Source organism: Ammodytes marinus (genome assembly GCF_949987685.1).
Source record: "Ammodytes marinus genome assembly, chromosome: 18".
In the NCBI taxonomy this organism is placed as follows: Eukaryota; Metazoa; Chordata; class Actinopteri; order Uranoscopiformes; family Ammodytidae; genus Ammodytes; species Ammodytes marinus.
Window position 1 is genome coordinate 1,588,169 of NC_137222.1, and position 17,500 is coordinate 1,605,668.

The following is a 17,500-nucleotide window of genomic DNA, read 5'->3' on the forward strand; positions in this document are numbered from 1 at the left end:
TTTGTGTCTGTCTGTCTGTCTGTCATATGTGCGTGCGTGTGTGATAGGATGTTTAAACAGTAACACATTAGTATAATCCAACTGCATATATAATTTAAATTAAACAGGTTTCCTCCCACCTCTCCTCCTAGTAGATGGGCAAACACACACACACACACACACACACACATACGCACCCCCCCCACACACACACACACACACCCCACTCCAAACACACACACACCCCTCCCCTCCCCTCCCACCACACACACACACACACACACACACACACCCTCCCCACCCCAGAAACACACACACACCATCCTCCCAACACACACACACACACAGACACAGACACACACACCCCCTCCCACACACACACCCCCTCCCTCCCACACACACACACACACACACAGAGACACACACACACGCAGACACACACGACCCCCCCCCCCCCACACACACCCTCCCCTCACCCCACACACACACACACCCACACACCTTTCCTCCTCGTATATGGGCACCCTGGTGTATCCACACTGCATGATCTCAGACATGGTTGAGAAGTCGAGTGTGGCGGAGCTGGGCAGCATGAAACATTCCTTCAGAGGCGTGAGGATGTCCTCCACTGTCTTACTGCGCAACATCCCCCGACTGAACTCCTCCTTCACAAACTCACTGCACAGAAAACACAGGTGGAGAGAAAGCATTAAAAAACAGGTAGAGATAAATAGAATAAATATATATGCAAAAACCTTTAAAGATATGGTGCGTAACTTTAAGAAAAATATATATATAAATTAATGTCCCCCGACTGAACTCCTCCTTCACAAACTCACTGCGAAAACACAGGTTGAGAGAAAGCATAAAATACATGGCGAAATAAAGATTAAAAACCAGGTCAAAATAAAGCATAAAAAAACAGTAGAGATAATGCAGAAATATATATTTATTTAAAGTTATAGTGAGTAACTTTTTTTGTATAAATGGACGTCTGTTACATTCAACGGAACTCTTCCTTCACAAACTCACTGCAAAGAAACAGGTTGAGATAATGCATAAAAAACAGGTCAAAATAAAGCAGAAAATACATTAAAAAAAGTGCAAAAAGTTTTAAAGTTATAATGCGTAACTGAATGTCGGTTACATTCGACTGAACACCTCCTTCACAAACTCACTGTGAAAACACAGGTGGAGAGAAAGCATTCAAAAACAGGTAGAGATAAATAGAATAAATATATATGCAAAAACCTTTAAAGATATGGTGCGTAACTTTAAGAAAAATATATATATAAATGAATGTTGTTTCAGCATCCCCCGACTGAACTCCTCCTTCACAAACTCACTGCACAGAAAAAGAAAAATGCACCGATACATTATTATTATTAAATATAGCCTATATCTACATATGAAAACAGGTAGAGATAAAGCAACAATGTACAGCTCCGGAAAAAATAAAGAGACCAGTCTGGATTGTTCTTAAATCTTCATCTCTACATTACTTATTGAAAATGCTCTTAATGACAATATTTTTATTGTGAATTTGGTAGAAATGTTGTCAGTAGTTTATAGTAAAGAGTATATAGAGTTTAGAGTAAAACATTGCTGGGTTTAGGATTTCTTCCACAACTGAACTCTTCCTTCACAAACTCAATGGAAAAACAGGTCAAAATGGGGGGTGCCCTTAGCTCAGTTGGTAGGGCGTCCCCCCCATGGGCCTCGGCCAGCAGCGGACCCGGGTTCGATTCCAGCCCGCGGTCGTTCTCTGCATGTCACTCCCCTCTCTGCCCCATTTCAACTCTGTCTCTACACTATCAATAAAGCATAAAAATGCCCAAAAAAAAAAAAAAAAAAAAAAAAACAGGTCGAAATTAAGCAGAAAAAATATATAAAAATTCAAAAAGTTTTAAAGAAACACAGTCACGTAAGGGTTAATTTTTTTTAACTATGATGATAAACTGCATTCTGTGTCTTATATATTATTTTTTTAAGCGCTGCTATAACGAAAAACCCATTTTATTGATTGCACTACTGGTTAGATGTTAAACTGCATTTCGTTGTAGCCTGCTGGTTGTCCTTACTTGTGCAATGACAATAAATCTTATTTTAATCTAGTTTAATGTGTGTTTTATCCCCTCACCTGTACGGGTCGTTCACACTGGTGCGTATCATCTCCATGGCTCTCTCTCTGATGCCACAGGTGCTGATGTCCCGTCTCAAGCCCAGGTCCAGGATCAGGCCCAGGGGACAGGACAGCGGGCAGGTCAACACCATGCTGACCTAGAGGGCAGAGAAAAAAGGTCAAACTTTACAATAAGTGTACATTAACTAACTGGTACTAAAAGACCTACTTCACCGGTGGAAATGTGAAGGTCCTATGTAGTATAAATGTGCAAAAAATTTAGAAATCGGTTCATCCTAGCCTGAGAAAAGGCAGAAAGAGTGTTTTATGGTCTCACTGTCTTACCCTACATTTTACTAATGTGACATCACTTCAGTAAAAATGTAGTTAGGATTAACAGGACAGCTGGGCCAAGGGAAGACTGAGGGAAGAAAAATCTCATTCATTATATTATAATAGCGATTTTATAATGATAGAACGCCGGTTCCGTATGGGTGAAGTATTCCTTTAATTTTACGATTTAAATATTAAATATGTGTGAATAAATAGGGCAAATAAATAAAGGGCCCCATGCTAACCTGAGCCAGCCATGTGAGTGCGGGCGCTAGCTGGAATCCGTAGCCGGAGCACAGGATGTGAGGCGCTAGTTCAGCCATGAAGAAGATGAGGAATCCGCTGGTGAAGACGGCGGACACTATGGAGCCCAAAGCGCGGTACAGCAGAACGCCCAAGACTGAGTGTCCCAGAGCGCATAGGAAGAGCAGGGAGCAGGTCTGGAGGAAGGGGGGGGGGGGGGGGGGGGGGGGAATTAAATGTCAAAAGTCAAAAAAATTAACAAACACAAGTTAAATCACACAGAACCATTAGAAATTGTCTACATCATTTTTTTTTAAAAGGTGAAGTCAGCAATTCTGGAGAACACTTGTTGTCAAACCGAAAAGCTTACTAACGATTTTTTTTAAACAACAACAATAACATGTCAAAACCATTTGCAAAAACTATTTTATTTCCAGAGTATTGAAGACATTCATGACATCGCCAGTTATTTCTTCTTGTTCATTACAGCCGGTGAAACCAGTACACTTGATCAATACTGTTTGTAACAAGCATTAAAGGTGCAGTGTGTAATATGACATCATCAAGAAAGCTCTACAAAGTTCTAGAATGCAACGCTCCCTGGGTAACCCCAACCCTTTTGAATAATAACAGAAGCTACAGTGGCCTTCAAGGACAAGAACAATTCAACATTTTAAACAATGCACCTGATGACATTCCAACTATGACACTTTCAAGATGGCGGCACTAGGCCGTGGTCCAAAATATGCAGAAATATGGACATATATGAGACCCTTTCTAAGGGAAAAAAAATTATTCAAAACATTTTTTTCAGCTATTATGCACTAAATTAAATGTACTTATGGATATTATAATAGCTTTCTACAAAATCTGCTCGGAAATAAAACCCAAAATTCTACACACTGCAGGTTCAAATACCAAAAATGACATTAACAAAATCACATATTTCTGTGCTTACTTTACAGGGAGCACGTCTGGGAAGGGGGGAAGGAAATAAGAAAGATTTTTTTTAAACAACAATAACATGTCAACCATTTACAAAAACTATTATTAGTTTTGAGAGTATTGAAGACATTCATGACATCGCCAGTTATTTCTTCTTGTTCATTACAGCCGGTGAAACCAGTACACTTGACATTCTCAATACTGTTTGTAACACGCATTAAACCTGCAGTGTGTAGAATTTTGGGTTTTATTTCCTAGCAGATTTTGTAGAAAGTAATTATAATATCCACAAGTACATTTCATTTAGTGCATAATAGCTGAAAAAATGTTTTTGAATTTTTTTTTTTCCCTCAGAATGGGTCTCATATATGTCCATATTTCTGCATATTTTGGACCGAGGCCTAGTGCCGCCATCTTGAAAGTGTCATAGTTGGAATGTCATCAGGTGCATTGTTTAAAATTTAGAATTGTTCTTGTCCTTGAAGGCCACTGTAGCTTCTGTTATTATTCGAAAGGGGTGGGGTTACCCAGGGAGCGTTGCATTCTAGAACTTTCTAGAACTTACTTGATGATGTCATATTACACACTGCACCTTTAACTAATTTATTTTATTTTAACTATAGTTAGTAAGTAAGTCAAATGTGTCCCGGTCAGTCAGTGCCTTTTGTAATAAATGATTAAGCTTTCCTTACAGACTGACGTGTTACTGTTTAAACCTCCTGTGGATGTAACTGCTGTTGGTTTAGTGATAACAATACAGAATGATACACCTGCTCCTCTGCAGACCTCCAACTGTCTACTTGTTTAGCCTTTCTTTGTAGTTAACAAAATGGTAAATGGTAAATGGACTTGACTTATATAGCGCTTTCTAGCCGATTTTCTCAGCCCCAAAGCGCTTTACATATCTTACCACATTCACCCATTCATACACACACTCATACACCGATGGTAGAAGCTGCCATGCAAGGCGCTCTCTGAACCATCGGGAGCAATTTGGGGTTCAGTGTCTTGCTCAGGGACACTTTGACATGTGGCGGGGAGACGGGGGATCGAACCTCCGACCCTGCACTCCAGAGGCGATCTCCCTAGCGACTTCGCCACTGCCGCCCCAACTACTACAAAAACATTTTCGACATTCCTTGTAATTGAGTCTTTGTGAAAGGTCCAGATGGGATAGTTTTATTACTGACAGGTTTAGATATCAGGGCTATTCACCTTCAAGGAAACAAATACAGATAATACCTAGGCTCTGTAAACTGACGGTACAGAAAGGTAAGTGGATCATGAGGAGATATTCACTGATTTTGAGAGAAAGTAAGTGACTTTGACCAAAAGCGTTCTCCAGAATCACTGACTCCACCTTTAAGTAGGCCTAATGAATTAATTAATTATATTTTGTTCCCCTAACCCTAATGTGGATGGCTTTTTTAATTATAATTTTTTTTAGGGATATACTATTTCCCCTGGCATGTGTTCCTATGTTTTTATTTGTGTTTTTGTACAAATGAAAATGTGTAAATAAAGAACTCAAAAATATATATATATAAAAAATAAAAAATAAATCTTTACATCAATTAGAAATCTCATTAAATGCATAAACATAATTTCTTAAGCCTTGGTACCATATCTCTCACACACACACACACACACACACACACACACACACACACACACACACACACACACACACACACACACACACACACACACACACACACACACACACACACACACACACACACACACACACACACACACACACACACACACACACACACACACACACACACACACACACACACACACACACACACACACACACACACACACACACACACACACACCCACACACACCCACACACACCATCCAATAAACTCACCAGAAAGTTCCCTCTCCTCCTTATGGGCTCCAGTCTCTTCGCGGCCCGTTTCTCCTCCTCTGACCCACAGCTGTGTAGAACGTAAAGCTCCACGGGGTCCAGCCATAGTAAGGACAGATTGACTATCCTTAGCACCGCGCACACTAGCAGCAGCACCACTATGAGCACAGCCAAGCCCCACGAAGGGATGTGGTCCCTGGGCAAAGCCGTGTCTGTGTTCACCCGCAGTAGATCTGGCCCCAACGACGTCCATTGCTCTCCTGCTCCGACCCCACGCACACACAGGTGGTGGTAGGTTGGTTTCTTAGCCCCCCCACGGACCTGAAATGAAATGTTTTGTACTTTTATTTAAAAAGGTGCACCGAGGAACTTTCAGTGTGTGTTAATTCTAGCCTAGCTCCCTTTGGATAAAAGGCGGTAGTGTTTTTACAACGCCAGCTGTTGTTCCTGAGTGAGCGTATACACCCATGACAAAGGCATTAAGAAAAACTATATAAAAAGTCCATTCTTTGCACTGATGGTCTCGTTTGCTGTTACATGTCATTTATGATCATCAGAGGAGAAATGAGACTGTTTCAGAAATATTTAAAAGTTCCTCGCAGCACCTTTAATAAGCACAGAACATTTTAAATGTTTTAAAGCCCCCTGTAAAGCCAAATCTACAATATCTTTCTAACTATGTAAATTGGTAATTTCTTAGCACTATTCTGAAGGTTATTATTACAGAAGGATTGGTTTATTTACAGAATATAATAGCCTAAATCAATAAGACATGTTCAACATCAGCCTACTTTGACCTGGTAAACCAGACAGAACTTTATTGGCAATCTCTGTGGTGAATTTTGTGAAAATCAATCCAGCATTTTTTAAGCTAATTTTTTGAGAGCTCAAGCACATTTCCAACCTTGACGACAAAACATTTTAAATTAAAAAAAAAATCCAAACTTTCAAGAAGCACTGCGAAAACCAGCAATTACAATAAACACAGCATAATAGCCTAAATAAATAAGTTAAATTTTTAAAAATAATTTTTTGGCATTTTCAAGCTTTATTTGATAGTACAGAGTTGAAATGGGGAGAAAGAGAGAGAGAGAGAGGGGGGATGACCTGCAGTAAAGGTCCACGGGTCGGATTTGAACCCGCGACCACTGCAACGAGGCCTGAGCCAATATGGTACGCACTCTATCCACTACGCCACCGGAGCGCCAGATAAATTAGTTATTTTTTAAACAGCTCCTTACCTTGACCTGCACAGTGATCAGCCCGCTGTAGTCCTCATCAGGAGTGAACTCTCCTATCACCTGGAAGGAGGGAGGGGGGGTGAAAGAAATACATTCATGAAAAAATCACGATTCCCTATATAACAGTACCGTACTGATCATGCCTACTTTCCACCTCGTTGACTTTTTATTTTGTGTTTAACATTTGCCTATAGTTTAAACAATGTAGTAATTGGAAGTCCTTAGAAACCTGTAAAGTAGAGTTAGTTGTTTATTTCATTTTGTTTTTGTGTTCCTTTTTTCATGTGGGTCTGTGTGTGTGTGTAGAACACATATTTTTTAAACCAATTTCAATCAAATGGAATTGTGGGATTCCAGAATATTCATCACAGCCGTACCTGGAAGGCTGTGATGAAGTAGTTGTTTATTTTATTTTGTCTATTGTTTTTGTGTTCCCATTTCAGTTGGTTGTCTGTCTGTCTGTCTGTCTGTCTGTCTGTCTGTCTGTCTGTCTGTCTGTCTGTCTGCCTGCCTGTCTGTCTGTCTGTCTGCCTGTCTGTCCTCAGCCATATATACCTGGAATGCAGCCTCCTCTCTGTTGGCCTCCTGTCCACACGGGTCGGGCGCGTCACCCACCGCGGCGGCCGCTCCGCCGGCAGCGAAGGCGACCCAGGGCCACGGCCAGGAGCCATTCACCTCCCTCAGGTCAGACCCAAACAGACGCAGCTTAAACCGCGAGCCTTCTGGTGCTGAGATGATGCGGTCCTTAATGGAAGAAAGAATAAAAAAGTATACTTTAAACCTGCAGTGTGTAGAATTTTGGGTTTTATTTCCTAGCAGATTTTGTAGAAAGTAATTATAATATCCATAAGTACATTTAATTTAGTGCATAATAGTTTTGAATTATTATTTTTTCCCTTAGAAAGGGTCTCATATATGTCCATATTTCTGCATATTTTGGACCAAGGCCTAGTGCCGCCATCTTGAAATGGCCATTAGCAGCTTAAACTGGGATCCTTCTGGTGCTGAGATGATGCGGTCCTTCATGGAAAAAAGAATAAAAATATATACTTTAAAATACAGAAAGATTTTTTTTTTTTTTTAAGATTTAGGCCAATAAGAAATGTTATAGGGGAAGGTGGGGTGATTTGTGCAACTTTTTACTCAAAGTGATTTTAAAGTGAGGCCTTGACAGTTATGTCTCCAACTCAAATATGTACATATATTTCAGGATGTTGTGCATCCCTGGCAATAAAAACTTTGGATCTGGAATAAACTGTTTAAGAAATATAGCTTTCGGAAAAAAAGTTGTCTTGTCGCACAAATCACCCCACGTAGTGATTTTTGTCACAATGACAAAGTCACCATCATCATCTTTCTGGCCATCTGAACTCTCATCAGTGGTGTCGTTAAGTGGAATTGAGATGTCACTCTCTTCTGAGCTACTGTAGACAATCACTTTCTTTTGGTGACCAGCGTATACAGCCATGCCACTGGCACAACTCTCAGAAATGTACTTTGCACTAGTTGCTCCGTGCTTGTGGAACCAACTGCCACCTGACAAATGTGATTCCCCCTACATTTCTGCCTTTAAATCAAGGCTCAAAACCCATATGTACACCCTGGTGTTTCCTCCCCATTAACCTCTGCACTACTTACTTACCTCTGCACTACTATCTGTGTTTATGTGGATGTATGGGCTTTACGTCTTTTATTTTGGTTATTGTTATTTTACCTTCATTGTTTACCTACTGAATGCACTATGTACAGCACTTTGGACAGTGCAAACTGTCATAAATGTGCTTTTATAAATACATTTTACTTACTTACTTACTTATAACTCACCCAGGCCCTTGCGCACAAATCACCCCATCCCCAGAATTTTGGATAATAGGCATGATGCAGCAATTTAGGGTTGACATCGTGCTAACTGTATAGACTCAAAGTGTAGCATACCAAAGCACTAAAACATGTGTCAAATGTTTTCAAACGTGTCTATAATTGTTCAGACACAATAATCAAAAAACCTTGATCATGGAAATTTTACTTTGAAAGGCAAAACACAGTTTTTTGAGCTTAAATGTGCTTATATCTTATTCCTTGTGTCTCCCTTCTTTACAGGATGAGTCAAATGGATGGCTCTTCTTAAATATGTGGTCACATTTCCAATTTCTTCCACGGTTTTCTAGAAACAAGGGGTTTTGCAACTTCCAAAATGCACAAATCACCCCACCTTCCCCTATAGTTTTCCACAGTCACATTTCTTTTTTTTTTTATTTCTTTTTTTGTTTGTTTATTTGACAGGGACAATGGCCATTAGAAGCTTAAACCGGAAGCCTTCTGGTGCAGAGATGATGCGGTCCTTAATAGAAGAAAGAATAAAAAAAATACTTTAAAACACTTTTTAAAAAATTGGGGGAAGTGTTATGTTAATGGGTGATTTGTATGTTTCCAAAGGCACATAGTAGGATATTTGGAAGGTTTTTTTTAAATATTTTTTTGTTTGTTTATTTGACAGGGACAATGCTCATTAGCAGCTTAAACTGGGATCCTAATGGTGCAGAGATGATGCGGTACTCAGTGGAAGAAATATTACAAATTTACTTTAAAAACATACACACATTTTGTATTTAAAATGTGTTGGTCAATCAGTGATTTGCATATTTTTTTGGTCACAGTCACATAGGAAAGCTATTCTGGATGGTGCCGACATGATGCGGTCCTTTAAGTTCAAGATTCAAGATTCACCCTGCGTTCCAAATCTCATACTCTTTCTTTTTTCTATTCTACGTACTACATCTGATCATAAAAAAGAATCTAGTTAGGATGCAGTAGGCATACATACTTTGACTTATTTATTTCATCATAACATTGCGCCTTGATCTTGCCTCTTGCTTCTATATCCGTCGCATCCCCGTTTGTTTTCATATGGAGGCTCCGTCGATGTGACGTCACTCTAATGTACTTTATTGTTACTGTCTAAATCACTTTCTGTCAAAATCAGTGAATATCTCGTCCCCATCCGCTGCCTGTCTGTACTGTGTGCTAAGGATAAACACAGACAAATGAAACTCTACGCCCACAATCTAGACAACATTCAGACAAAATTTCTGAGCCATTTTCAGAAAAATAGTGCTTGTTGTAATCCATTGGTCAAAATCACAAAAAATCTCAAATTTTCAAAAGTTTTTGATGCTGCATATTGTAAGTGTCTGTTCTGGCTTCATGGCATTATCAGCATTGAAGGACGTTCTCACAATTACTCACATTGTAGGGGCCAAAATTGTTTATTTTGAAAAGTTACAAACACTTCCGTTTTGATTGACACATGGGGGTGTGGGTGTGGTTTATATACCGGGGCACTTGTGGCGGGCGAGGGTTAGGATACAAAGGGGGTTAGTGGCGCACCTGTTTTATTTTCTGTTTACCGTCAACTTATCGTCAACAACGTCAAATAACCTTCAATTACAGCAGTATATATTTTATTTGTTTATTTTCAACACCATCTACATGTTCTCATTCATCCGTTGTAATTCTGCCTTTCATTTATTAAACTCTTTAAACTATACCCATCACCGGAGTTGGAGATTTGTTTGGACGCGTAACTGCCTGGAGCCCATTAAGCCTCTTAGCGGCCTTTATTGGAGAGCAGTCGCTACACACATAATTCATTGTTAATTCTGTCTGTCTGTCTGTCTGCCTGTCATGAACAAACAGACAGACAGGCAGACAGACAGACAGACAGATCTCCTGCACATTACATTTGTCCAAAATGAAGTTAAAATGCATTTTCTTATTGTAAAATAACGTTTAAAATAAATCTATGTTGAAAGTGTGCCAGACAGCCCTAATATAAAGCTCTGTTTCTGATGCTATAGGATCATCTCTAGTTTACATACACACAGTGGTGTAGTCTAGTTTTTTGTAGTGGGTATACTGTGATGATTCCCTCCTCGCCTCTTCTTGAATATGCAGCATAGCATTTGAACATATGACTTATATACCGTGGTTAGTTTACAATTGTGTTGTTTCTGCATTAGGTGCAGCAAAGGCAAACACGTTTTACACTTTAGCCTGCCTTGAGAAACACTGAACTTAGGAGTTATATTCCCAAAGGAAATTGGGGGGTATGTATACACAGCCTAGGCTCTGTAAAATGTAATGTAAATAAAAAGGGACCACCGTAGCTAGTTAGCAACATGCCCGTTGGCGTTTACAGAGCCTAGGCTGTGTATTAACACTGGCTTATTTTTTCTTCCAGCGCACACGCAGTAGGCTTCACAGAGGTATAGCGGATCGTGGGGAATGAGATAGTCACTGATTTTGCCCCAAAAAGTGATTTTGTCAACAAGCGTTCTCCAGAATCGCTGCCTTCACCTTTAATACAGAGACACCCTCATCCATCCATCATTTAAGGAATCTCACGTAGCAGTTTAAACGGGCTAAAATAAGTCGTTTTCCATTAGTTTTAACGGGGAGATAAATGTCCCCATATAAATAGTTCCAGGGGTCTAGTCGCCTCACCTTCATGCACACAGGACCGGCCGGGTCTTCTAGTCGCAGCCCCAAAACCGGGGGGGCCTCGTGGCTGCTGCACGCGCCGTCCCGGACCCAAACAAACAACAACAAAACCATCAACAGAAAGAACCGTAGACCTGCCAAGCTGGCCACCATATTGGAATGGGTCAGCCTGGCTCTAGCTAGCAGCGTGATCATGTGACGCGCTCTGAGTGCCTTTACAAAGGGACACGCCCACAATAGCTTGAGCAAGCCAATCAAAACGAAGCTTGAAACTGTAAACACTGCGGCGGCCATTTTGGGTCAACTGCGTAACTGTTTTTTTTTCCGTTTTGATTTATCATAACTTTATTTATGAAGCGAAACAATGACAAGCTCGGTTTGTACTACAGTTCAAGACATAACCCTGAACATATCATGACTCATTTAGAGCTAACATCAGGGCTACGTTGAGGTTAAAAAATAAATTAAACTACAAAAATAATAGAAATTGTAGAATTGTTATGGCCTTAGAATGAGCCTTTTATATCTACATAGGAGCTGATGCCGCCATTATTCATTATTATTAAGATAGTAGGCTACTAAAGTTGGCTCAAATAGACAGCTTTCCTTTGCAGACAGCTACCTTGAAAATCTAAGTTATTGTTACTTTTTTAATTTTTACAGTATGGATGCAAAGAACATGCTGTGTAGATGTAGGGCTCCTAATTCTTTACTTAACTCACTCTTTGACAGTGTGTGAATGAATGGAACCTGGATCCCTGTAAAGTTGACCAGTTTAAAACGTTGCTGAAGACTCACTTTTGTTGCATTGGCCTTTAACACAAGTTGAGACTTTGACACTCCTAACTTTTTCCTCATGTATCTTATATGTTGTTTTGTATTGTGTCTTGTACAGAACTTTGGTCAACTGATGGTGTTTTTTAAATGTGCTATAGAAATTTGACTATGTTGTATTCTGTTTGTCTGCACCATTCAACATGCACTGAAAAAAAAACCTCAACCCAGTCCACACAGTAAATGATACACAGTGAAAGTTGTGGAAAAAGGGATAAAGTCACGAGCCGGAGAAAACTATGCAGCAGAAGAAAATATTTAACCTTCGTTCAAGTTTTTTTAATCATCTCACGACACACACACACACACGCACACACACATGCACACACGCGGACGCACGCACACGCACACACACACGCACACACACACATATGATTGAAAAAACAACACCGCCACAGGAGTTGCTGATAAAGCCCTGGCTATACCTCCCTCCCATGTCCCATTGATAGAACAATAAAAAACGGCTTAGCACACACACACACACACACACACACACACACACACACACACACACACACACACACACACACACACACACACACACACACACACACACACACACACACACACACACACACACACACACACACACAGCTCATTGCCAGAGGAATTTCAATCCTCTATAACCGCGGGAGATGGGAGAAAAGTCGAGATAAAAAATTAATGACGAAAAAAGGAGTGAAAAGGGGAGTAAGCAAGTGGGAAGAGACGTGGATTTAGCAAAGGATGGATTTATACATATTAAAGATGTATAAAAAGTTGAAATTTCGAGTTCTATATACTAAGAATTTCAAACAATAACACTATTATCATTCATATGTAATGGAAAAGTATCTTTTTATATAGGCTATACCCACTTCAAAACGTGAGTTCTACACACTAAGAATTTCGAGCAATAAAAGTGGTGCAGGGGGCGCCCTTAGCTCAGTTGGTAGGGCGTCCCCCCCCATGGGCCTCGGTCAGCAGCGGACCCGGGTTCGATTCCAGCCCGCGGTCGTTCTCTGCATGTCATTCCCCTCTCTGCCCCATTTCAACTCTGTCTCACTCTCTACACTATCAATAAAGCATAAAAATGCCAAAAAATATCTTAAAAACAATAAATAAAAGTGGTGCCAAGTTATTCTCTGTCATACTAGAAAACAAACAAAACCAAGTCGGTCAAAATGTTGATTCAAACATTGAACAGTGTTAAAACTGTCTGGAAAAATTTCTGAACAAAGTTGGCATAACTTTAAATTTTTGGAATTCTTAGTATGTAAAACTCAAAACTTGAAGTGACATTAAAGGGACACTGTGTAACATTTTAAGTAATTCATTAGCTACATATCAATCCTCATTCATAAATATGTCCTCATTGGTGTAAAATCACCTCTGCCAATAATCTGAATTATCCTCCTGAGTGGATAATTACAAATATTAATATTGCATTTTGTACATTGAGCAGGCAGGTCTTATGGAGGCATCCATGTTGGTTGGAATGTCACCAGGTGCATTGTTTAAAATTTAGAATTGTTCTTGTCCTTGAAGGCCACTGTAGCTTCTGTTATTATTCGAAAGGGGTGGGGTTACCCAGGGAGCGATGCATTCTAGAACTTTCTTGATGATGTCATATTACACAGTGCCCCTTTAACATATGACTGATAAGTTATCTCAACAGTAGATAATTAGTTGGCTCATACATAGACAGTTTTCCTTACAACTTTAGAGCTTTATTTATAGCCTCAAAACTCAAAAAATCTGAACAAACAATAATAAGTCGAGATAACAATTAAATGAGTTGAAAAGGAGTGAATAAGGGAGTAGCTATGGCGTGGGAGGAGATATGAATTTGGAAAGGGAGGGGAAGAATGTTGAAAGATTTTGGCTGAGAAAATAAATACTTTGGTTATCTGTGTGCATAAAAACAGAAGCTACAAAAAGATACGCGGAATAAATTATTTTTTTGAGGTCAACTCGGTGCATGGTTTATTGCTATTTTAATGCCTTCCTATTGCCAAAAAACAAAAGGAAATAAAACTTTTTTTAAATTACATCTCTCAATCTCTCATAAATAGAGCTATTTTCTTTTCTTTTCTTTTTTTTACATCTGTCAGCATCACTTCAAAAATGCATTTGTATCTCTTCATTTACAGAATATTTACAGTATTATAATAACACAAACAGCAATCATGTATGGAGGACCGAATGTGCCCATAGTTACAAATAAATATAATTCTCAATAAAAAATTAAATTATTTGGTTATTTATTTAGGCATTTATTTGTCCCTTTTTATTTTATTTTATTTATTTATTTATTGAGTGATTTATTAAAGGTACAGTGTGTATTTTTCAGAACAGACTTGGTAGAAATGGAATATAATTAGTGTATAATCGCTTAAAAAATAAAAGTTTTTTTATGACATCAGAATGAGCCTTTTATATCTACATAGGAGCGGGGCGCTGAGGCCGCCATGTTGCACCGCCATGTTTCTACAGTAGCTCAGAATGGACAAACTTAACGACCTTGCTCGTTTTTACATATAGTGGGTGTCCTGGGGAAAATGCAAAAAGAAGAAGAAGTACTATAGAATAAATAACTAAATACATCTTCACCTCATCACTTGATATTGTGGGAAGACTTGAGGCAGTGGTGGATGATGCCATCTTTAGTAACTATAGCTTATTGTCCTTGAAGGGCCACCGTAGCACCGTTAGCAAGGGAGCGTTGACAGCTACAATCTCACCACTACATGCCACTAAATACACCGATATTACACACTGTACCTTTAATTTTTTCATATATATTTTTTTTATGACTAATGGCAAATTCGGCCCAACATAACCAGGAAACTGAACACAGTGTTTTATGGGTAAAAAATAAACCCAAATAAAAGCTGTTTTTGTTACAGCTGGAAGACCGTTTTTCACAGCACTACAAAGTCTCTAACAGACAGGAGAGTGTTAGGGCCACGGGAGAGGAAAAATATGAGGAGAATTGTCTTTAGTTATTCACTTAAAGGAATACTTCACCCATACGGAACCGGCGTTCTATCATTATAAAATCACTATTGTAATATAATGAATGAGGTTTTTCTTCCCTCAGTCTTTCCTTGGAGAACATTGAAAAAAGTTGGAAAGATATTGAGAAATGTAACTTCTTGGATCAATAATTCATAAGTAAAATGTTATTAAAACACAAACGGGGGCGCTCCGGTGGCGTAGTGGATAGAGCGCGTACCATATCGGCTCCGGCCTTCGTTGCATTGGTCGAGGGTTCAAGTCTGACCCGTGGACCTTTACTGCAGGTCATCCCCCCCCCCCCTCTCTCTCTCTCTCTGTCTCCCCATTTCTCTGTACTGTCTGATAAAGCTTGAAAATGCCAAAAAAAAACTGAAAAGATGCATCTCTGCTATGGTCACAAGGCAGACAATGGGCTACAATTCTTTTTTTACAGAAACCAGACATCAACAAGCGAGCAATATATATGTAGTGGAGCTTAGAGGACGTCTGCTTTCAGTCAAAATGAGGTTGGAGCCCATTGTCTGTCTGTCTGTCTGTCTGTCTGTCTGTCTGTCTCTTTGTCTGTCTGTCTGTCTGTCTGTCTGCCTGCCTGCCTGCCTGCCTGTCTGTCTGTCTGTCTGTCTGTCTGTCTGTCTGTCTGTCTGTCTGTCTGTCTGTCCGTCTTATGACCATAGCAAAGATGTGCATCGTTTGGGTTTTAATAATGTTTTTCTTAGTTATTGATCCTGGTAGTTAATACATTTCAATATCTTTCCAACTCTAACGCTAGTCTGGACACTGTCTAGTAAATTCTTAATAAGTGCATACTTAAAAAAAAAAATCCTAGTCATTTTTTTTCTCCCTCCTATGGCCTGAATACCCTAACATACTAACACAAAAAAACAAAAATAAACAAAAAACAAAACCAACAATAAATACAGTTTTAAAATAAATACAACATTAATAAGTTGAACATTTGTTTTCACATTTTCCACCAGTGCACAGACTGGTATCGTCACAAACAGCCAACCAGTGGCTTTACTGGGAAAACACCAGTATAAGACCAATTGCTACATGAGACCTATTGAACCAGCAGGCAGGTCTAACTCTTCCCTTCACATACAGGGCGTAAGGCTGTGTTCACTATATCAATAATTGCATTTAAAAGGAAGCAGGTTGCTACTGGGTTGAATAAAATCTATATGGTTTTTCACAGAGGACCTTCTAGGACCCCCTTACCCTATCGACACCCACCATTTCTACTGCATTATGAGATCCCAAATCTGGCCTAATGCCTCAGCCTCCAGGTTTGCTGTGTGGTTATTTGGTAACGCATAAATACATCAAGCAACTTGAAAGCAATGAAGGTCTTTAAAACTAGAACTTGACAGAATTCAAGGAAAGAAAGAGCTCGGGGTGAGCAAATAAAATCTCTTTTATGACCTTACGAAATGATTTGGGGTGTTACTGGTGCAATCATTTAACTGTAAAGGACGGAGGAACTACAATGTGTAGCTCCTTGGCTTGGTACCCCAACGAAAGGGTGACAAAAATAGGTCCAGCACGGTTCACTTATTGTTGATACACTCCCCTAATTTATACGGTTGAAACACACATTTTATGCGTGCCAACCCGAACCGAACCAATCCAAACCGCTCAGTGGAACACGCCTAAAGTATCGAAAATTCGTCAGGTATCATGTCATCTACAGGTTTTTCGCAAATTTAAATATTACCTCAGCACAGGTACGTTCTGAACTTGTATTGCACTAGTCCCTTTAAACAAATAATACAGACTATTCGACACTCAGTACACCTGGGGCTTTTTTTTAGGGGGGGGGGGGGCCACACAGTTATAGTTAACTAAACCTTGGATCATCATCCCATAAAAATATAATAAAACAAACGCTTTGAAAAACCGACTTTCTTCAGACTTAAAGTGTTTTAAATTCAGTGCTAGCTTATACAACAGTTCATTTTTATCCTTTCAAATAAATCACTATATCGTCAGCAAAATAACTCATCTTTTTACAGTCACTTATATATGTTTTCGGTCTCACTGCATTATCATACATAGTTTAAAAAAAACAAATCATAAATATATAGTTAAAGCTGGGGTATATGATTTTGGGAGAAAATAGCACTTGTTCGCTTTGGTCCCTCCCCTATGGTCCCTCCCTGACACGCTCTCTACACCAACAATGTCGGTGCCAAAGTGAATGGAAAGTCCCAACAGCCAATAAGAACGGAGAATCGGAGCCTCGCTCTGATTGGTCAAAGTGTACCGCTCATGTTAACTTTGACCAATCAGAAATCACATACCCCAGCTTTAAATTACATGCGAGCAGCGACAGAGAGAGGAGGATTGAGCTGCTACGGTCTTCTTCATGTTAAAAATCTTCATCTCTGCGTTTTCAGTCTTTCAACACGTTCAAAAATGTCCTC

At 39.5% G+C, this 17,500-nt stretch overlaps 2 protein-coding genes across 2 annotated transcripts in view; both read right to left on the reverse strand.

Annotated features, from left to right (window-relative positions):
- cnnm3 (cyclin and CBS domain divalent metal cation transport mediator 3) overlaps nucleotides 1-11,411 on the reverse strand; it is a 22,648-nt gene extending 11,237 nt beyond the window's left edge. The window contains exons 1-7 of the mRNA XM_080046930.1: nucleotides 11,247-11,411; nucleotides 7,299-7,487; nucleotides 6,744-6,803; nucleotides 5,503-5,823; nucleotides 2,680-2,874; nucleotides 2,120-2,259; nucleotides 481-657 (exon numbers count right to left, since the gene is read on the reverse strand). Coding sequence (XP_079903056.1) covers nucleotides 481-657; nucleotides 2,120-2,259; nucleotides 2,680-2,874; nucleotides 5,503-5,823; nucleotides 6,744-6,803; nucleotides 7,299-7,487; nucleotides 11,247-11,396 — 1,232 coding nt within the window. The 5' untranslated portion in view covers nucleotides 11,397-11,411. The remainder of the gene's footprint in view (nucleotides 1-480; nucleotides 658-2,119; nucleotides 2,260-2,679; nucleotides 2,875-5,502; nucleotides 5,824-6,743; nucleotides 6,804-7,298; nucleotides 7,488-11,246) is intronic.
- The window catches only part of oclna (occludin a), a 254,069-nt gene that overhangs the window by 21,748 nt on the left and 214,821 nt on the right, over nucleotides 1-17,500 (reverse strand). The window lies entirely within an intron of this gene.